Source organism: Tasmannia lanceolata, unplaced genomic scaffold, assembly GCF_043159265.1.
Source record: "Tasmannia lanceolata isolate RefF3 unplaced genomic scaffold, GAP_Taslan_0.1 ptg000015l, whole genome shotgun sequence".
In the NCBI taxonomy this organism is placed as follows: domain Eukaryota; kingdom Viridiplantae; phylum Streptophyta; class Magnoliopsida; order Canellales; family Winteraceae; genus Tasmannia; species Tasmannia lanceolata.
In genome coordinates, this window is record NW_027518692.1 from 54925071 (window position 1) to 54946796 (window position 21726).

A 21726-nucleotide genomic window follows, 5' to 3' on the forward strand; every position below is an offset into this window, starting at 1 on the left:
CAATTGGATCAAGACAACTAACAGAAACCCGTAAGACGGTCTAAATCCAATTTTATTATAATATTTTATGAAAATATCTTCTAATTTTTCTAACTTTAAGTATTACTTTAATAAAAATAAGCCGTATGCATTTTTTTCAAATATTTTGTCATGCATCTCTCTCAAGTTTCAAGGAACCCTCTTTTCTTCTTTCTCTGACCATTAACCCTAAGTCCCTAATCCACTTTGTCGTTGCCGTTCGCCGTTGCCGCGTAATATAATTGAAACACATGTATAGAATGAGTGAATATATGTTGTCATGAATATAATATTTATTAACCATTTGGTCATAATTGAATTTTATTTTTGTATGTTGTCATTGATTACACTATATTCTTGTATGTAATTTAAATTAGTTTTATTGTTTATAAGCATTATTTAACATATTTGAAAGTTTAATCATAAATAAAGGAGTAATTTATCTGAATAAATTGCATAGAGATATTAATAGTGGACTGAAAATTTTTAAAATTCTAATTTTTTACGGTTTAAGTAGGACATATTGGGCCACTCCAATGGACGATCCGATTTGAAATGGACTGTGATCGAGACACTATAACTAGGATCTGAAGAACACTCCGGATTGATCCGACCGATAAGGGATTTGAATGGATAGTGACTTAAGAGATAGGAGGAACCGATCTGAAGTAGATCCCTTAATGCCCCTAAGAGACAGTACTGTTAGCGAGAATCAGTCCCAAATTAATCTATGGTTAGTTGAGAGTAAGATTAAAAGAATAATATTAGAAGTTATTTTAGGTAAATCAATGGTAATTTTAATAATTAAACAAAATTTAGGGTTTTTTTAATAAACTTTTCGTTAGGTAGTTTTTGGTAATTTTCTGTAAAAAATAATCACTGTAGTTGTATAACCACCAACCAGCAAAGATTAGTGGGTCTTGAAAGACAAGTATCATTGTGTTGACCTGACTGTGGCCTTCCAATAGCTACTCTATAAGATGACATATCATTTTCTTACACGTTGCTGAAAATGATTGACTGGTATAGTCTCATTGGTGCTGGTTGAGGGTCTTCCTATCATATCAAATACCTCTTACGAGTGAGAACTGCCACGGAGAAAGGCACTTTGACCATATTCACCTCCTTTCTTCCCTGGGCCACCCACTATGGTGTATTTATGACCATAGTTAGCAAAACTTGATAAGGCAAAAAAAGAGGGCCGGAGAAATTTCTGCTTAATACGGTAAAAAAAAACGATCAAATAAGTGGAAACACGAAAAAATGCGATTATTTAAAATTTTGTCAGTGATAAATCGACCCTAATACATCCTAAATCAACCCCCTTTTTAACCTTAGATAAAGTTGCCATCTGCGGTTAAACACCGTATAAGTGTACAACTTACACGCCCTAGTGTTTTACATCAAAAGGGGTTAATTTAAGATATATGGGGGTCGATTTATCACTCACTTTACAAAACATAACTGGTAAAATTAGAAAGTTGGTTAAAAACAAATTTATTACGTTTGAAACATGCCTAAAGCGTGTTTTAAATGTTTTCCTTAAAAATATAGAGTTTTTTTTTTAATGTAAAAGGTTTTAAACGAAGTATCAGACAACGAACCAACAAATATGAGACTTTATGAATCTGATAATCTGATAATCCAATAAAAGTGTTGTCAGTGACATCTGGCTAGACTTATTGTTGCAATTAGGGTAGACGGATCTGATCATGAACACGAGGCAGAAGTGCTGCTCAATAAGCGTCTTCTAAGAAGGGGTGGAACAACCCCTCAAGTGCGGCTCAATAAGCCTCCCACATGCCTGACATAAGGCTAACTAGCACCTCTGTCATTAAGAGTTTGGTAACGATTTTGGTGCCAGTTGAGTGATGCCTAGTTTTGTTTTGGTGGAATGCAGTCTGCTCCAATGGATCTCTATTGTTGAACTGAAGATACAAACTCCTTTATTAGGAGTCTTGAAGATCCTGTTTAGAAAGTAGACGGAAAGAAATCGATACACCGGCATAGTCGATATTATATAGTATAATCATTGGATTATGGAGCCAAAATCTGAGAATGCTTTTGAAATGCATGGAGAATACAGGGGTCCATTTTATGATGACAATACAACACCTTGTTAAGGCTCATAAGTTGAATTGCTGGACGTCGATCTCTCATCTCTTGCCCTGTGGTGTGGGTACTTTGTTTAAATGTTGCAATTCAGGTCTGAGAATGACCGTGCTAATTCCACTCAATGCCTCTCTACAAACCAGAAAAGCTGACCCTTAAATTGGCAAAACAGATTCAGCATTATTCAAAGGGTCTTTTATTACTGGTCATTTGGGTGACCAAACTCCCTAACCGAGAGCTACCTCTACCTGAGACCTGCATTTAAATCAGTTAACGAGGCTTCCAAATCCCGGCTGACAACTAGTTCCTGTGCATTTATCTGAGAGCTAGTCATTCATCAAACACTCTTGAGACTAAATAACCTGGGTGCTTCCCTATACAAACAACCAGTGAAGGAACCAGTCCCCCTTGCATGCAAGCCTGATTTTCACAAGTTTAACTCACTAGTCCACTTGTCTCTTTTCATAAGCCCACTTTTCCATTGGTGCTTCCAAGTCATTAGGTTCATGAATGACCCTTTGATACAGCAACTTTGTCCAGGTTTTAATGGTGTTTGTGATTCCTTATTTGCCATAAGTAATGTTCTGTCAATTGAAAGTTAACTAGTGCAACAGTTAATTAAAGAAACGGCAACTTGAGACACAGGGCCAAACGTTTAACAAGCTGAACTCTTGGAGTTAATCCCTTCATCAAAGCAGCTTATAACTCAGCTACTCCTAGCTAATTCCCAAGGTTATTTCCTCCTTGGACCCCACCACGAATAGGCTGAATTATTGGGTCAGCCTTCCTCCAAATCATTGGTCTCTTTTGCTGTCAGTTAGATGCTGCCATCCCTTGAACAGAACCTTGCATTGTCTGTAAAGTAAGCCTAGGCTGGAGTTTAGTAGCTGGACAACTAAATTCCAAACCATTCTGGAAGTGATATCGGTTGTTCAGTTCCAATCTGTCCAACGAGACACCAACTCACAATCAACTAGTTTGGCGTGAAGCTTTCCCTGGTTTCTTGATAAATTTCTGAAAGTTGAGAACCATCCGTAGCAGCCCCAAGACCAATTAAACTGAATTTTACATAGCAGGCGTGATCTCCGCAGGTGTGTTCTTAAGCAGCCCAGATTGGAACTCGCTCATACTGTGACCAACGCTTACACTTTTCTACAACGGGCATCTACAAAAGAAAGTGCACGGATGCCATTCCCACATTTATCTCATCTTTGGGACAACTATATTTGTCCATTGGAGCTCAGAGTTATTGCTGCATTGTCAGATCAGTCCATCGGAGTGCATCAGTTCAGCATTGATCCGGGTAGCCATTGGTGGGACAAACCTTGTTCACATTTACACTTATAGAGCCACCATTTGTTCTTCATATTTTCGGCTATGGTGATGATGAAGCCGAGTGCATGATTTGGGTTGATGCCCTCGATGCATATCACAGATATCATGGCTTCAACCAACGTGAGACATTACGAAGTGCCCGAAAGACTGTCTGACTGCATGCAGATTCCATATGGATATTCATGGAAAGAGAGGCGTGACTTAGGCAAACCTCCAGTCTGCTGATGGGATGGGAGGAGGTCCGTGATCACTTTTTGAGGATTTATGCTCCCACATAGTATCGAAGACGACGTGTTGAGGAAAGAGCCCATGAGGACCAATGGAAAAAAGTTCTTACTCCAACATCGCTGAGAATAGGAGGCTTACCATAAATGGAGGTTGGTTGAGGTTAATTCCCTTACCATGTAGATACAGAGACTCAAGACCAAGGCACATACATCCCTTCTAACACCGAATGGGTGTGCGATCGATGACGGCGATGATGATCCGGAAAAAAATAACAAAAGATAATTGTGGTGCTCAAAAGCTAACCCAAGTTGGAGGGAAACTCCAAGAAAGAAGTGTAAAAAGCACCTCTCCACAAGAAAAGAACACTTTTCATTCAATACTTTAATTGTCAAAAAAACCAAGATCTTCTTCATTACATTGAGTTTAAATAAGCTAATGAGATCCTTATTCTAACTTTGAAAACTAAAAACAAACAAAGAAAGTAGCAACTCTAATCTAGGTGTAAAGATCTTACACAATTTTGCATTGAAAAATTAAATAGAAAATAAAAGCTGTTTTATATCTCATTCCTATTGGGTACTAATTAAAAAGTAATTTATTGCTATTTAACTAGACTTGAGAAAAGAATCTGCTAAATTATTAAACTAAGAAAGGCTGGTTTCCTAAAACTAAATCCCACGAATTGACATTTGTTACCATGGTTGGTAACTTGGTAAAATGAAACTGATATCTTTGAGGTAATGATTCAAATGGTAACTTTCAAAAATACCGAATGGTAAAATTGGAAAGCAAGATGCGCTGCATCACCTTCTCCACCCCAAGAGGCTGATGATGAGGCTGGCAGACAAGAAGGGGAGGAAGAGATTGCGGCTGGCATTGAAATCATCATTATAGAGTGAGACAATGATGGTGACGAGATTGACACTAGTGATATTGCCGATGAGCTTATTGCAGAGCAACCTAGCAATTTATTTTATCAAGCATTGATGTCGATGAGGAGCATACACTTATAGATGGTACAATTGATACTGCCTTTACCATAGTTGCAGAGGAAGCTATGACAAATGCCATTCATGTTGAGATGGTGTTGTCTATAGCCACGACACCTGACACGGATAAGATATTTGGTGAGATTAGGGTTGGTTGGCATGACAGGCCACTGTACCACTGTCACTTTCAGCAGATACTTATTTGGATATGGACTGCAACCATAGTTTAAATTTTCAGTTTCGGTAACCGTTTCGGACCCCACCAAAAACCGAAATTTCGGTTCGAAATTTGGTAATTTGGTTCCAAATTCCGGACCGAAATTCCAAAATTCCGGACCAACACTTTTTTTTTTAGTAAATAATGTCATTAAACCGAAATTTCGGACCGAAATCCGAAATTTGGTAAATGGCGAAAATTGAATTTCAGAAAATTTCGGTTTCAGTCCCTACCGGTATCCAAAATTTTGGTCGAAATTTAAAACCATGACTGCAACCCCTCCAAACCGCCACATTTGCAGGGATGATCTATTCTTCAAGAGATGCATGGGGCAGAGTGACTTTCAAGAATTACTACTCCTGGTGCGAGATCTTCATATTTGATCCAGGAGGACACACCCGATTAGAGCAGATGCAAACTTGGGGCCGAGTTCTTCTCAAGAAGGGGAGTTTTAATGTGTTACATTCTCACATGCAAAAGTCAGCTGCAAAAAGCCTTTCAGAGAAATTCCCTAGCAAATTCCTTGTTTCAGGGTATCTTTATCGAGGAAAAACAAAAGACAAGCATTGGGAACCTAGAATGTTGTCCCCAGAAATGGTCAAAATGGGCATTAAAGGGGCCACAAGTGATGTTCCATTACGTAGCAGGAGGCATTTCGCAGGTGGTCTGTTGCATCTGACAGCAGCCACCTCGTGAATGAAGACAAACTCTGCTGCAATGTGAGCCTTTGTGGCTGCTGTCGGAGATGCAACAGACCATCCGCGAAAAAAGTCACAAAAACAGGAAAGGAGAACAAAACCAATTTGAAGCAACGTCCTATTGAATAATGCTAGCGAGACCAGGAGACCTAACAAGGGACCAAACAAATGGGTTCTCCCCACAACATCACAAGTGATGTAAGCCGCAGTTAGGAAGTTAGGTTTAGGAAAATCAACAAAAAGTAATTGTTTTTGCAAACATGCCACATTTCCTTAATCTCCCTCCTGATCAGCTCCTATCTCATATTCCATAGAATAATTTTTCTTGCTTGCCAAACATGCCTTCAAAGATATGATAAATAAGCCAATAAAATAAAGAAGCTTTCTACAGGAGTAGAAGCATATCCCAGTTATTAATTTGTTATCCAATGGATACTCATGGAATAATTAATGGAGACAGAAGCAGAGATTGCGTTCAGATGAATCCACACTATTTTTCTATTAGGCCTTGCAATAGATAAATTGGTAGGGCCCAACTCATTCAAAGATCCAAACCGTTCATTTGGATCCCCCAAATATAAATAGTTTGGGCACAAAAATCACTTGGAAAGGATGATCCTAACCCTCCGATCTTTAGGGTTTCTATAATTGTTCAATCATTTTAAATTGTTGAATGATTATGCAAAAAGTCACTTTTATGATCAAATAAGAAAGGCAATTTTTGGATCATGCATGTGAAATCAAGACCGTTGATCATGTAAAAGATTGAAGATCACAAGGCAACGTACATGGTTTTGGTCCAATCCCAATTCCCAAATGAAGTACTCATGCTTAGGATTACGAAAACCAATAGCTTATTTTGGCGTGATGGATCAAGGGTCTAGGATCACGCGATCAAGGTATTTGTTAATGAACGGACCCCATCGCTTAAACAAATGCAAGAGTGGGCCCAATAAGTATCTTTTAGGAAAGACAGTAAAAGCGACTTTCCTTTTTAGCATTTGTCTAATAATTTCCACGTCAGCTACTCCTCCAATGTTGACCATCGAATAAGATAAGCTTCGACAAAGGCTACAGCCACGTGTCCAGCTCACCCCCGAACTCCACGTCAACGTAACGGGAGAATCTATTCATACGCGGCGCCTCGACGGAACGATCTGTACATCTCTCTCTCTCTCTCTCTCTCTCTCTCTCTCTCTCTCTCTCTAATTACCAGTAATCAAAATCTAATCCTCACCTTCTATAAATAAAAAAGAGATAAACAAAGACACTGCAAAACAAAGCTAAAGAAAAACGTAAAACAATGGCCGATGAAGCTTCTGATCTCTCCATGATCCTTCCAAGGGTTCTGATCGTTTCTAGACGAACTGTTCGAAAGAACAAGTTCGTAGACTTCGTGGGTATGTTTTAATTTCTTCTTTCCTTTCAAATCTCTTTTTTTTCTTTTCTTTTTTTCAAAACTTCAATAAAAAAACATGGAAAAAGTTTGACACATTTTTTTTCTTCAGGAGAATACCATCTGGATCTCATAGTAAGCTATGGCGCGGTGCCGGTGATCGTCCCACGTGTGGCTGGGGTACACATGCTCTTAGAAAGCTTTGAGCCTATTCATGGTGTTCTTCTTTGTGAAGGTGAAGATATAGACCCATCTCTTTATGAAGGTGAGAGTACTACTAGTCTTTCTCAAGAAGAACTCGAGGAGATCAAACGATTACACGTGAGTGATACTTCCATTGATCGTGAGAAGGATTCGATCGAATTGCGGCTCGCTAAGCTCTGCCTTGAAAGGAATATTCCCTTCTTGGGAATTTGTAGGGGATCACAAGTCCTCAATGTAGCATGTGGGGGGAGTCTTTATCAAGATGTGGAGAAAGAACTATCCAATAAAGGTAGAGAGAGGGGTGTAAGTCATTTAAATTATGATAATTATGATGGTCATAGGCATATGATAAAGGTTGTGGAGAATACTCCTTTGAGTTTTTGGTTTAAGGAGTCTTTGGAGGAGGGGAAGATGGAGATCTGGGTGAATAGCTATCATCATCAAGGAGTAAAGAGATTGGCAGAAAGATTCGTGCCGATGGCTTTTGCGCCAGATGGTCTGATTGAAGGGTTTTATGATCCTGATGCTTATAATCCGGAAGAGGGTAAATTTATCATGGGATTGCAATTTCATCCTGAGCGAATGAGGAGATCTGGCTCCGAGGAGTTTGATTATCCTGGATGCCCGTCTGCTTATCAGGTATTAGAAATTGTGAAACAACCAATTACTCCAAAAGCTTAACTAAGATGTTAGGATCTGTTCCTTTCAGATTGGCCGCAATAATTGGTTGGGGCCCTCGAAATCTGAAACAAACAGGGCCTTAGAGTTGGTATTATTTAATCATTTATACTTCAGACACTCCACCTCTTGGGTTGGCCGTAAACATGTATTTTAATAAATATTAAGGAGTTGTTGGGTTTTGAACCCAGGACCTACAGTGAGGCCTCCTCTTCACGCGTGACACCTCTTTTGAGTTGGCCAATCTAGGAGTTGTTGGGTTTTGAACCCAGGCCAATCTAGGAGGTGTTATTTAATCATTTATACTTCAACAGAAACAAAACTACGAACACCCATACAGAGAATCTAAGAACTTATCATTTAGCTTTTAAGGAATTTTGGGAGATGAGTTTTGGTAAACAAACATAACCTCAAATGGGTTTTTCATATTGGGGTTGTTGATGGATTCTGTGTGTATTTTTTTGGATAGGAATTCGCAAAAGCGGTGACATCTTACAAGAAGAAAGTCGATAGTTCTGCGTGGGAGGCAAAGGATCTAAAGCTGGACCAAGAAATGGAGAAGAAGAGGAAGATCATCGTCCGAAGTTTCTCAATTGCGAGAAACATGTATACTGCAGGGCTAGAAATGGTCCAATCTAAAGAATCAGAGCTCGACGCTGGAGCTGAATTCCTTGAGGTATTTGATAAATTTAGAATGATTTCACTAATATTGAATGCTTTTACAAGAGAATCAATCAGTGCTTATATAGAGCACTAAGATGATAAACATAGAAAGATGTCATGATGAGTATAAAAAGAGATAAGAATATAATATTCTAATCTAACCTAATTACTAATTTTATCCAGCTGCCTAATCTAGCTAGGTTACCTCATTTAACTTTCTTGCTCAATCTTCCACCAAGATGATCCAATGGTGAGATCTACACCCAATCCAACGGTTGGATCTCACATATTCTAACATACTATTTGAAATGGATGAACAGATTGCTATAATGGGTTTCTGCCTATGCATTTGATTAATTGATGTTCTTTTTTATGCTTTTCTATGCAGTCTAATATGGCGTTGAGCTTGCAGCAGGAAAAGAGGTTGAAGCAGATGGGGGCAACTGTGAGGAATGCTTCTTCTTATTTAGAGAGGATGAAAATGAATGGAGAAAGGGACATGGTAGCAAGAAATGGGATGGGGAAAATGTCTATAGAACAATTGTCTGATCTGCTTTCTTTCTATCATATGATGGGGAAGGTCTGTTCAGAGGTTTTGGAGAGAAAGCTCATGGCTTCATGAATAAAGTTGGTTTCTGCCTTTTCCACCTCTTTAAAAAGGAGTTTTAACTCTTTTTTGGGAGGAAGGCTGATATGATATTTAAGATGGGCTTCTGTCTTTTTGTCTTTTTGTCTGTTTTTGTTATCCTCTTTTTGTTTGCTTCTTTCTCCCTGATTCATCATCAATTGAGAAATCAGATGTGTAAATTTGTGATTTATTTCATTGTAAGAAGTTCAATGGTCTTGTGTGAAATTGATTTGTAAGAGTTTGAATTCATTTAGAACATGAGCTTGGTGATTGGGACCGTTAATCCAGTGGGCCATCATCATGCGACTGTTGAAAATTAATCCTTGTTTTGACCATCCACTTCACTTTCCATCAATTTTTGAAAACCATATACCCACCTTTCCACATCCACTTCATGTTGGGCCCACTTCTGTTCACCTCACCTTCTACTAAAGCACCCATATGGTGTTAGGTTTGATTAGTACCATTCAACTTTAGTTCTTTTTGTTTGGTTCAGATGTTGTGAGCTTTTGATCTATTGCTTTGATAGTAGCTTGGTTCGATCAGTTTGATTCGATCCACTTCTATCGATTTGATTACCAAATTTGGTTTACGAATCCAACCTTTAAATTCTTATGATGTCTAGCAAAAATCACAGAACCTTCTGAACATCCCACCACGCCAAGAACACCTGCACAGTTCATTAATGACAAAAAATGGTCTTTTTTTGGAACTACTCAAAATTTCTCCATCTCCCATAATCTTAAATTGTTATTATTACTACAAAATATTATCTTAAATTGGTATTATAGCACACTAACTACACAAATAATAGTGAAAGGAAGCTTTGCTTGCTTGAAGATTGGAAGAATCCACAGCACAATGCTGTATTTACTTTAGCAAAATCAAAATACTCTATGACTGATTTGAGGCTTCTCATTGCATTCTGGTCTCACATAAGGAATGCCCACAATAAACTAATTTACCAAGTTATGGGGGTCAACACACATTGCTGTTTTCAAAAACTTCAATGAAATTTTATCAACCTTCAGAAAAATGGGTTTCTTTGTGAAGTTTATCATGAAATTTTATCCAAAGGTGCCATACTCTGCTGCAGATTCTAGGTCTCTAGTATTTGATATTCAAGTCCAATTGAAATATACATCATAGGGAACTTTTCGAAGAAAATGGCATGAAGAAAACATGTGTAAAGTTTTGCCTTCAATGAAAGCCACAATAACAAAACATCTAGGAAGAAGACAACTTTAAAATAGGAGAGAAAAGGAATTGAATTATTTACTGAAGAATAAGAATAACAAATAGCTTGAATTTTGTCTAGGCATTAAACGAAAGCAAGACAATGAATTGAATTAGTTACTGAAGAATGCAAAGAACAACATATAGCTTTACTGTCATTGGCAGACAATTTAAATCCTAAGACAGACTCACCATGCATTAAACGAAAGCAAGGACCGAGAAATCCATAAGGAAGCCTCCCAAAATTTGTATATGTACAACGGACCGCAATGCAATTGCAACTCCACACCAACTTGCAATCGCACAGCCACGTCATTGCTATGGGTGGGGGTGTAGATATGGTTCTTACAGGTGTAAAAGATTTGATATTGGAGTCCATGCCAAAAGCCATGGCTTTTTATCTGCTGGAAGGACAAAATTGAGCTCAAACATTTCCCTCGAAACATTACCGCCTTCACAGAATCCCACGAGTTTCGCCACTATTTCTGCACTGTCCTGTACATTTTTAACATCATGAGGATCTGTCCATAGCTTGTTCACTAGCTGCAGCCTCCTGTGCTTTCCATAGAGTGGCACTTCCCATTTTATGTACAAATTATTTCTCTCCTCTGGAGTCAACCGTGAGTTCAGCCTCTTTGCAAGGAACTCCCTCTCATTCTTCAATGCTTTGATACTGCAACAATCAGAAAACAGTAGAGAGAAACATTTCAGATTGCAATCTCACTTTAGTCACCAGTTGAAGGAAATGAATGGCAAAATGCCTATACCTACCTAGAGTATATAGAGATTGTGGGTTCGCTTCCCACATGTGGCGCTGGGCTGGCATTACCAAGTTCCTCCAAGTGTTGTTGCAACCAAGTCAATCTCCGAAGCTCTACCTCCATATATATCTGATCGGCTGGATCACCTCTGAACAACATGTAGAACTGCGTCCGATGGATTATAGACACATGACATAAATCCCATAATTGAATGATTTGCTGCCTTTGTTCCAGAAACATGGAGTGCCATGATGCAGGGGATTTCTGCAGTTCAGATGCATTCTCATCGGTGTCAACTGTATCATATCCCTCAGCCTCATTCGCTTCTAATTCCAGCACCTAATGGCATAAACACATTAGAAATGAAATTTTCAGCACTTTATAAGGAAACTTTGATACAGTATTCTGGTTTACTATGTCACAAATATCTCCAATATTTTCAAAATTTAGCAATTTTATCGTGATATTTTGATTTACCGCGATAATATCACAATATTTTTAATTTTATCTTTTTTTATATATTTTTTTAAATTATTTTATTTTATCATTTCCCCCGATATAAGCCCGAAAAAATAAAAATAAAAAATATATCCCAAGATGTTACCTTGCCGAGAAATTCCCAAGAAAGACATTTGTGACAGTATTCCGGGTTTAGTAACTAACCTGGCAAACAAGTAGTTGCTTTTGGTACTGCAGCTTAGCAACACGCTCCTTAAGTTCAGTGACATAAGCCCTAATGCTCCTAACATTCTCCTCAGCTGCAGTTTGAAACATTTTCTGCATTTTTCGCATGTTAACTGAACTTGAGCGCCTATAACATGGGGTGCCCTCCCTTGATGAGATATCTCCACCATCCTCACTCTTGGTTGGAGTGGCTTTCTCAGAACCTAACAAAGCCTCACCACTAGGTGCAACAACTTGTTCAGTCTCGGGAACCTTGTTCTCAGGTTCAGATTCCAACACTTGCCGAGATGACAATAAAGGCGAGCATGGTGATCTTATAAGATTTTGTCTGTTGGAATTATTACTCAATGTCAATGGGAGCATCCTTTTTTTCTTTGATTGAGACCTAGATTTTGGAGTCCCCTCATTGGGCTGATTCGGAAGCGACAACACCAACTTATCTAAAGACTTTTGGGCATTTTCGAGTTGCTCCTTTAGATCAGCAATGGTGTTTCCTTGTGAATGAAGTCTAGTGATCTCTTCTTTGAGGTTTGCGCTCACATTCCGGTCAGCACCCATGTCTCCAACAATGACTTCGTTCGTTGTAGATTTAACAGTACGCATTTCCCTTATTTCTGCTTGTAGTTTGGCAATAGTCTCGGCAGCGTCTTGGTTACCTAGTCTATGGCAAGCAACCTCTTTCTGAAGCACTTCTAGAGCTCGGTTCGCTTCTTCTCCAAGCTGTTCTTGTAGTTGTTCGAGTTTGCGAATTTCATGCCTGAGTACAAATGGAGCTGCTGAAGATTGCCGCATGGTTTGCCTTCCCATTGTGTTTCGAGTTCTTTCACGACCAACAAGCCCCTTTATGTCGTTTGGAGATGATGTGCCAGAAAACGAAAGACACTTTGCCGCCTCACCAAATGGTTTTGCTTCCTGAAATAGACATAAAATAAGAATAAACAGACAGCATATCACTGAAAAATTGACTGAAAATGGAGAGAGAGAGAGAGAGAGAGAGAGAGAGAGAGAGAGAGAGAGAGAGAGAGAGAGACATACTGGCTGCTCCCCTTGCACTTTTCTGCGCAATTCATCTAGCTGAGATTGTGCAATATCTCTCTGTTGCTTTAGTTCTTCCATCTCCATCTCCATCTGAACATCGGATAGCAGAGAAGATAACAGTCATTGGTGCAATTTTTTTAATCACTCATCTCAAATTCCACCCCCCCCACCAAAAAAAAAAAAACCTCCAATCCTGAGATATGTGTAAGTATTATATAGTATACCTTCTGAATTTTCAGTTCTCTCCATCAATATGGGCATCAGAGCCAAAATCCACCCCCCACCCCCCAAAAAAAAAAAAAAAATCCAATCCTGAGAAATACATAAGTATCATATAGTATATACCTTTTGAATTTTCAACTCTTTCTCCACCAATATAGCTTCAGAGCCTGAAGATGTTGCAGATATTTCTGGGGTGCGGAGAGCTTCAAGCCGAGCTACCTCCTTCTGCAAATGCTTCACTAATTGCTTCTCCGATATAAACTGTTTGAAAAAAAAAAAAAAAAATCAGCTACGATGCTATTGGGAAACAGTTCAGGAAATTCAAAACGCAGAACTTAAAAAAAAAAAAAAAAAAACAGAACTTGCACAAAAGTTGGGAATAAAAGGGAGTACCATGTTTACTTGGGCCGTGTTAGTGACTTCCTTTGCATTGGTAGCAAAGGAGAGAGTGTTTCGTGACTGTTCGACATGGGTCAGCGCTGGACTCAAGGTACATATAATTGCAGTCCGAGCATTTCCACCAAGTGAGAGCTGCAATATACGGGTGAGCTTGGAGTCCCGGTATGGTATATGACCACTTCTCTTCCCACCACTGCAAGTGCAAGGGAGTTCATTATCATTACTAAAGGATTAATGACTCATTAGGGACCATCCAAAAGCACCCACCAAGTATTAAATACAGTTAGCGATTATACCAGACCGGTATGGTATATGACCACTACTCTTTATTCCGGGCCAGATTAGTAGGAGAATTGTCTTTATTCCAAAGGTCTTTTCTCACAATGATCTATATTTTTTCTGAAAATTCAGAAAATTCACTTTCCCCCTTTCTAAACTATAGAACTTCAATAGAACATAATAAAAAAATCATTCTCAAGAAATTAGCCTAAATTACAAAACTCCAGGCTATCTTTCCAGCAGTGGATCGTTCCAAGTTCAAGAATCTATGAACTAGCGGTGTACATTGTATTTCTTTTCTCTTAGTTTAAGCTCTTTTCCTCCCTCTCTCCCTTCAAGAATCTTTGAACTATGTTGTACATTGTACTTCTTTTCTCTTGGTTCAGTTCTTTCTCCCTCTCTCATTCAACACGTCTTTGTTTCTACTTTTCACTATGCCACTTATCTAAAACTTCAAATCCATTCAGCACAAATTTGACCCTATTCTAGTAAGCCTTCTATTAGCACCACACCCACATAAGCCGAAACCTAATCCAGGTCAGGATCTTAATGTACATATTGTGAGGTTGAGTTTTTTCTCCTTTTTCATTCAACTCATCTTTGTATCTACTTCTCATTGTGTCACTTATCTAAGCCTTCAAATCCCTTCTGTGCAAAATTTGACCCTATTTTAGTAAGTCCTCTCTACTGGCATCACACCTAGACAGGTTGAAACCTAATCCAGTTCAAGAGCTAAAATTACATATTGAGGTTGAGTTCTTTCTCCCTCTTTCATTCATCTTTGTTTCTACTTCTTTTCAATTATACCACATGTTTCAACCTTCAAATTCATTACGTGCAAAATTCGACCCAATTTTATAAAGTCTTCTATTATAAAAACTTACCTACACAGGTCTAAACCCTTATCCAAAACAAGATCCTAATGTACATAATACATATTGGCATTCTTCCCTATTCAATAATCTGTTAATTGAGGCCTAACATTGAGTTTCTCCCTCATGTTGAGGTTGTTCCTAATTATTCCTTTTATGGCCTGAAATCTGATCTTCACTGAAGAGAAAGTTCCTGGCCCCCAAAATCTGATGATCTTCACCAAAAAGGAAGACCCTGATTATTCTTTTTATGTCCCGAAATCTGATATTCACCAAAAGTCCCCCCGAAATCTGACGCCAAAAAGAAAGACCTAGTCCCACTCGACCCACCCCTGTTAATTAGTCCTTGAAAATCTGATTTTGGCCAAAAAGGAACTCCATGACCCCTCACAGCACACCCAACCCCACATAAAAATCCCTTGGTCTCTATGTTGAGGTAATTTCACCAAAACAAAGCCCATGATCCCTCACAACACACCCACCCCACACAAAGATCCAGCGTTTAAAAACTCGTTGACTCGACCCCACATAAAAATCCCTTGGTCTCTATGTTGAGGTAATTTCACCAAAACAAAGTCCATGATCCCTCACAACACACCCACCCCACACAAAAATCCAGCATTTAAAAACTTGTTGACTTAACTCCATGGTTTTAAATTCCGGTTTTGGTATGCATTTCGCCACTCACTGAAACTGAAATTTTTAGATTTTCGTGTTAAAAAAATTGAGATTTCGCCCATTTCGGGCGAAATTACCAAAATTTCAGCGAAATCCTGTAACGTTTCAAGTATGGTGAATTTCGGTCGAAATTTAAAACCATGTTCTCGACTCAGAACACGCCCGAGTCGACTCCCTTTTACCTAGACCGCGTTCTGCATTGCAATGCATATGCATTCTGCTTTTTGTCCTACAGAGTCAATAAAATCTCCTTTGACTCTCCTGGGTTATGACCGCCAACTGCGTTCTTGGCCCCGTCCGTGCCAAGTCGACAATGATTTTTCTTGGCCGCTTTTCTCGTCACATCCACGTTATTAAACACTGCAAAAAATCCCTTTGTTTCTGTGTTGAGGTTTTCCCTCTATGTCGAGCTTCACCTCTAATTAGTCCTTGAAATTCCTTTTCAAATCTCCATTTCTTTCTAGCGAAACTCAAGCCCAAACCTTTATCCCTAAACCACACGATGACAAAGTCTTAGCCCTCTATGTATCTTTGCCACCTGCCTACATAGATCAAGACGGCTTGTTTCTATTTTGAGGTGTTTTTCATCAAAAAGAAAGTCCATGACCCATCACAACACACACACACAAACAAATCCGTTGGTTTTTCTGTGTTGAGGTTTTCCCTCTATGTCGAGCTTCACCTCTAATTAGTCCTTGAAATTCCTTTTCAAATCTCCATTTCTTTCTAGCGAAACTCAAGCCCAAACCTTTATCCCTAAACCACACGATGACAAAGTCTTAGCCCTCTATGTATCTTTGCCACTTGCCTACATAGATCAAGACGGCTTGTTTCTATTTTGAGGTGTTTTTCATCAAAAAGAAAGTCCATGACCCATCACAACACACCCACCCACACACACACACACAAAAATCCCTTGGTTTTTCTGTGTTGAGGTTTTCCCTCTATGTCGAGCTTCACCTCTAATTAGTCCTTGAAACTACTTTCCAAATCCCCATTTATTTCTAGCAAACTACTTTATCCCCACAGCAAAGTGTGTTTAGGACTTTGTCAGAAGCCAAATATATAGTATCATCAGAAAATCATGAAAATAAAAGTATCATCAGAAAATCATGAAAATAAATCTTCCAAAGCTGCTCTCTCTCTTGGGGTGATGATCATGCCATCGTCGTAGTCAATTTAACTCTAAGAAACAACATTCCCTCTAATATAGCTTACCTGAGCTTTCTTATTACGGTCGTTAGAGTCAGAAGGCTACGGTTAATATGGCATCCTTCCTTTAACCTAGTGCCATCCGCATGTGTCTGAGAAGCTCTTTCACTTCCTGCAAGGTCCACAAAATTCTGAAGGAAAGCATGTAAGAACAATTAAAATCTCTTAATTAAAACTCATCATGAAATTTGTAGTGTGCAATGAAAGATGGGAATGAAATTACCAGGCTGGCCACAAAAGATTTTACACATCCTGTATTTTCACGGAGGCTACTCTCTATTGTCTGGATTAACAGTAAAAAAAATATATGTAAATGAAGTTATAAGCCAAAAATACTTTTATATATGAGCCTTCTAAAAGCATCATTAGTCATTAAACTCACCAGCCTCATTATTTGATGTGACCTCGAGCTTGTATCATTTAGGGAAGTTTCACCAACCTGCCTTTGAGCTGAAAGACATCTTAGTTAGAAAAAGCATCATTATGTCATTACAATCATAGAACATCTGTCAAGATTAAATATCATAGTTCCTATGTAATGTTGAAGCTTAATATTTTACCTTCACAGATGCTGATTAAGTGTCTCAGATGCTGACTATCCTTCACTATTTCGTCTGTCAACCTCTCAACCACAGTTCCTTTCTACGTGCAGACGAAGAATTCGAAATCAGTTCAGGAAACCAAAAGATAAAAGATAAAAAATTTCCCATGCTAACGTGTTTCCATATAGTACCTCCGGGTCATCCAAAAGCCGGAGAGGACTAGAATCTGGATTTAACAGGTCCCTGACTATCTCATTATAAATTTCCAAGGCAGAAATTTTTATAGTAAAATCCCTCTCTGGAGTCTGTGAACATATCAAGAGAATATAAAAATCAGCTTGGTTATTTATTGAACAAATCAAGAGAATATAAAAACCGTCTTGGCTATTTAACTTCTATCCTGGATTTCTCCACTTTAAGATGCCTAAATTTGTCTCTATCAATGAACCATCAAAGAAAAGAAGGGTCATTTTCTCTGCGAACATTAATATCCAAACTTGTACAAATAAAATTTAAATGAGGTAAAGAATGACTATCCATACAACTTTGCTTAGGAACTAAATAGCATAAGAACAATAAATGGAAGTATAACTCAAACTTACATTGAATATATGCCTATAGATATCATTTACAGCACATTCCGTAATTCCTCTCATTGTGAATGTCTTTCCGCTGCTAGTTTGCCCATATGCAAATATAGTAGCTGAAAATGAAGACGGATCAAGAAACCATGGAACTCTACATTAAACCAGTTACCACATAAAAATTTGAAAATAAAAAAAGAATCCTTTTGTATATTACCATTAATTCCTGTTAATGCAGACAGTGCAACATCCTTTGCTCCTTCTTCATAGACCATCTCAGTTAAACAAGCAGGTCCAAAGACTTTATCTGACAGAAAATCATCATCTTATATCCATTAATTCTTTAGTTCTATCAACTGGATAATACAATAGATATTCAAAATGATGAAAAACACAAATCTCTAACACTACACATTAATCAAATGGATGTTGAATTTATCACCAAAAGTGTAAGAGACCGGCAAACTTGAGCGCTCCTGTGATGATGTCTTGAACAGGATAGTCTGACCATCAACACATTCCCATGCTACTTGGTCTTTGAGGGCTTGTTCTCTTTTGCTTAGTGGCCTTACTCGTACAGTAACAAAAATCTTTTCCTCCCTAACTTTGGGCCCTCCAGGAGTAGATAGAGGTGTCCTATCGATCTTTGAAGCAGGAGTACCGGGAGTTCTAACCGTCATTATACGAGTGCTTTCTTCAACAATTTACTAGCAATTCAAGGTCGAGCAAAAGCCGCAGCTTGGCCACTCCGAATATCGTCTGTTACAGAAATAAAGAAACAGGATTACTATCAACTGCAACAAGGCCTGGAGTATCACTGTCTGATGCTTATTACAATTCAACCGTCATTATACGAGTGCTTTCTTCAACAATTTACTAGCAATTCAAGGTCGAGCAAAAGCCGCAGCTTGGCCACTCCGAATATCGTCTGTTACAGAAATAAAGAAACAGGATTACTATCAACTGCAACAAGGCCTGGAGTATCACTGTCTGATGCTTATTACAATTACGCCCCCCCCCCCCCCCCCCCCCCCCCCCCCCAAAAAAAAAAAAAAAAAAAAAAACACTATTCTTACTAGAATAGGCCCTGTTGTACTTTGGACAGGACCCGGTCTACATCATTGTAAGAGCAGGACAACAGATAAATATTTGCAAAAAAAAAATCTGCAACACAAAAAGAGATATTTTATGCAGAAAGATGGGGAACAACTCAACAAAGTAAACATGAAAGATTAAAATTATAACTGAATAATGGGGAACAACTCAAACAAAGTAAACATGAAAGATTAAATTATAACTGAATATTTTCATATCTCATGATAAAACATAGAGTTGAAGAAATTGATAGAGAGTTAAATTAAAATGAATATTTTCAAACACGATATTTAAGGAGGGAGAAATTGGGAAAAGAGAAGGCAACACACAAAACCCTATTCTTTTCATAAAATCATAAGTGCGTCATTTCTTTTGTTTCAAACATATTTGCATCAATAGAACTAACTACCAGAGAAGTTGCAGATTTCTCTATTTAAAATAATTGGAAAGTGATCCTTTGAAATGAAACTCTAATACGGTGGAAATCTGCATTCCATCCAAGTTAAAAGAGAAAAATCTAAAGAAAAGTAGAGATCCAAATAATACCCATTTAAAGAAGAAAAACCCAACCAATCAAAAAAGAAGAAGAAGAGGAAGAAGAAAAAGAAACCCAGAAACTCAAAACCTAGTTTTCCTCAACTCAACTCAACTCAACTCAACATAGCCTTTTTTCCCAAACTAGTTGGGGTCAGCTAAATGAATCCTTTAGAAAAATTTCATGAAGAAGGTGAAAGGAATCTACCCGGGGCTCTATTCCTGGCTCTAGTTGGGTTCATCTACTTGAATCATTTTCTTCCATTCTATCCTATCCAAGGTCATGTTCTCTGTTATGTGCCTAGCTATCAAGTCTTTCCTCACTGTTTCTACCCAAGTTGTTTTCGGTGTGCCCCTACCTCTTTTTACTCCATCAACGTGGCACGAGTCGCTTCTTCTCACCGGAGCATCCAAAGGCCTACGTTCAAACCATCTTAAATGGTGCTCTCTCATCTTCTACGGAAATTGGTGCCACCCCCACGTTTTTACGATTGTCTTCATTTTTAATTCATCAAAACCTAATTTTCCAATCTGATTTTAAATTTTAAATGCTTCTTTGTTTCTATTTCTTAAAAACTTGGGGAAAATATTTTTAAAAAAAAGAGGACCAAAACCTTCTTTTTTATCTGTTCACATTTCTAGAATTCCTTTAAATTTTTCTTTACAGGGAATCGATTAAAATTTCACAAAAAACAAATAAAGAAATGCAATTTCTCTTTCTGATTTATATTTATAGGGTTTCTTTAGAGAGAGAGAGAGAGAGAGAGAGAGAGAGAGAGAGAGAGAGAGAGAGAGACGCTGAATTCCTTTCTTTGCAGACCAAAACCCTTTCTATGTTCAGATCTAAAGCATCAGAACCATATAAAACCCATAGGGTTGACATATTTTAGGTTCATCCATCATTCTTTTAAGCCAAAAAAGAAAAAGAAAAAAAGACGAGAGATACTGACAGAAATTTTTGAAGATAAGCCGTGTCTTGAAGAACTATTCTTGCGCAGGCGATATCTTCTACATCAGCAAGACAAAACCAGATAGATTCCGGTTTGAAATCGACCAAATGAGGCCAAAATTTCTCAGGTGGGAAGATGGAATTTGATTTTAAAATCAATAAACAGAAGAGAGAGAGAGGAGCGTTACAGAAATAGCTGTATCACGGGTTTTTTATGTGAGAGAGAGAGAGAGAGAGAGCAAAAGAAAAGAAAAAGGGGTAAAAGTGCGACGGGTACTATTCGTTTGAATTTGCAACGGCTAGTTTTCTCGGACTCGGCGAGAAAATTTGGTTTAGGGTTTTGCTTTGGGCGATGATCTTTTCGCCCCCCTATAGGATTATGCGCCTAACTGCGTGATTTGACGTCAAAAAGCGTTGAAGTCTGCCCACAATTCACGTTAAAAGTGGGGCGCATAATCCTAGAGTGGGTGGCGAAGATATCATAGGTGCAATGGGAACATGTTTTCACACTTACTTGCAACGAAAAGGTCTTAAAACGTTTATTGAAAGCACGTTCCCAATACACCCTCTAAAATCCGCTTAATCAAAGACCCCTTTAATAGGGATTTACTTGGGACCATCACTGAAGGGATTTGGCGAACCGGCTGTTGCATGAAAGAGCAGCCACATAAGCTCAGATTTTGTCTTATTCATTTATTAATATTAGGTGGCTGCCCTCTCATGCAACAGCCGGTCCCCAAAATGCCTTCTGTGATCGCACCTAGCAAATCCCAATTTTGAAATATCTAGGATTTTTAAGTGTAATACGGTTCAAATAATATCTATACTGAAGATAGAGCAAGTTTGTTTCTTAAAATGGACGTAAAACAAAATTTATGCTCATTTTAAGTGCATAAATGGGTGTAAAATCTGTTTTTACGCCCAATTTACGTCAAAAGAAATGGAGCCCTGGACTATAGTCCTTGGACAGGATGTTCTTGGGACTCACTATCCTGACTGAACAAGTTTATTTTGAAATATCTAGGGCTTTTAAGTGCAATGTGCTAGTCTTTCACTCATCTAAATCATAGTTAACAGAGCATAGTAAAAAAAAAAATTTAAATGTGTTTTATCGGTTTGCCATTTAGTGCCCCGTTTAACTTTTATGACAAAATTTTAAACATATTTCTTCCTATTTCTGTTTTTTTACTATGTTTTTTTGAACCAATACCATATTATACTTGAAATTTTCCCATCTTGTTTTTTGCCAAATCATGTTTTCCCGACTCTAATCTAAATAAGAGTTTTTATGTGGTGTCCATAACGGGTATGCACGTATTTTTTTCAAATAATATATTGGGACCCACTTTTTTCCTTATTTGTAGATCCAAATCATTCATTTGTTAGGCACAACTTATACCTCGAGTAACATCTCCAATAGGATGATCACTTCTAAGGTCCGATGCGGGGGATACGTACGTGCAATCGAGACAGTT

At 38.2% G+C, this 21726-nt stretch overlaps 2 protein-coding genes across 5 annotated transcripts; one reads left to right on the forward strand and one right to left on the reverse strand.

Annotated features, from left to right (window-relative positions):
* Positions 1 to 6808: 6808 nt before the first annotated feature.
* On the forward strand, positions 6809 to 9429 carry LOC143846501 (putative glutamine amidotransferase GAT1_2.1). Its single transcript, XM_077354940.1, has 4 exons — positions 6809 to 6997; positions 7106 to 7836; positions 8345 to 8551; positions 8927 to 9429. The coding sequence occupies exons 1-4, from the start codon at positions 6901 to 6903 to the stop codon at positions 9158 to 9160; spliced, it is 1269 nt and encodes a 422-aa protein (XP_077211055.1). The 5' UTR covers positions 6809 to 6900; the 3' UTR covers positions 9161 to 9429.
* A 987-nt stretch (positions 9430 to 10416) lies between these two features.
* Positions 10417 to 20480, reverse strand: LOC143892485 (kinesin-like protein NACK1). Of its 4 annotated transcripts, none has more exons than XM_077397128.1 (16): positions 20253 to 20480; positions 18528 to 18601; positions 18116 to 18432; positions 17891 to 17980; positions 17692 to 17792; positions 17281 to 17394; positions 17108 to 17189; positions 16930 to 16997; positions 16771 to 16830; positions 16554 to 16678; positions 13501 to 13699; positions 13231 to 13368; positions 12883 to 12975; positions 11827 to 12759; positions 11174 to 11502; positions 10417 to 11075 (listed from the first exon to the last, which is right to left on the reverse strand). In XM_077397128.1, exons 3-16 carry the CDS (start codon positions 18351 to 18353, stop codon positions 10748 to 10750), a joined length of 2898 nt encoding a protein of 965 aa, XP_077253243.1. In that variant the 5' UTR covers positions 18354 to 18432; positions 18528 to 18601; positions 20253 to 20480; the 3' UTR covers positions 10417 to 10747. The 4 variants fall into 4 exon arrangements, with proteins under 4 accessions (XP_077253243.1, XP_077253241.1, XP_077253242.1 ...); XM_077397126.1 differs by having other exon boundaries at positions 18509 to 18601; XM_077397127.1 differs by adding an exon at positions 18750 to 18837 and having other exon boundaries at positions 18116 to 18601.
* Positions 20481 to 21726: the final 1246 nt, after the last annotated feature.

Coding starts and splice junctions, on each gene's coding strand:
- LOC143892485 (XM_077397128.1), bottom strand. CDS start 18,353: ATGACGGTTAGAACTCCCGGTACTCCTGCTTCAAAGATCGATAGGACA. Junction 17,395..17,691: donor TCTATAGGCATATATTCAAT/GTAAGTTTGAGT, acceptor ATATGTTCACAG/ACTCCAGAGAGGGATTTTAC. Junction 13,369..13,500: donor ACACGGCCCAAGTAAACATG/GTACTCCCTTTT, acceptor TTTTTCAAACAG/TTTATATCGGAGAAGCAATT.
- LOC143846501 (XM_077354940.1), top strand. CDS start 6,901: ATGGCCGATGAAGCTTCTGATCTCTCCATGATCCTTCCAAGGGTTCTG. Junction 7,837..8,344: donor GATGCCCGTCTGCTTATCAG/GTATTAGAAATT, acceptor TTTTTTGGATAG/GAATTCGCAAAAGCGGTGAC. Junction 8,552..8,926: donor CTGGAGCTGAATTCCTTGAG/GTATTTGATAAA, acceptor TTTTCTATGCAG/TCTAATATGGCGTTGAGCTT.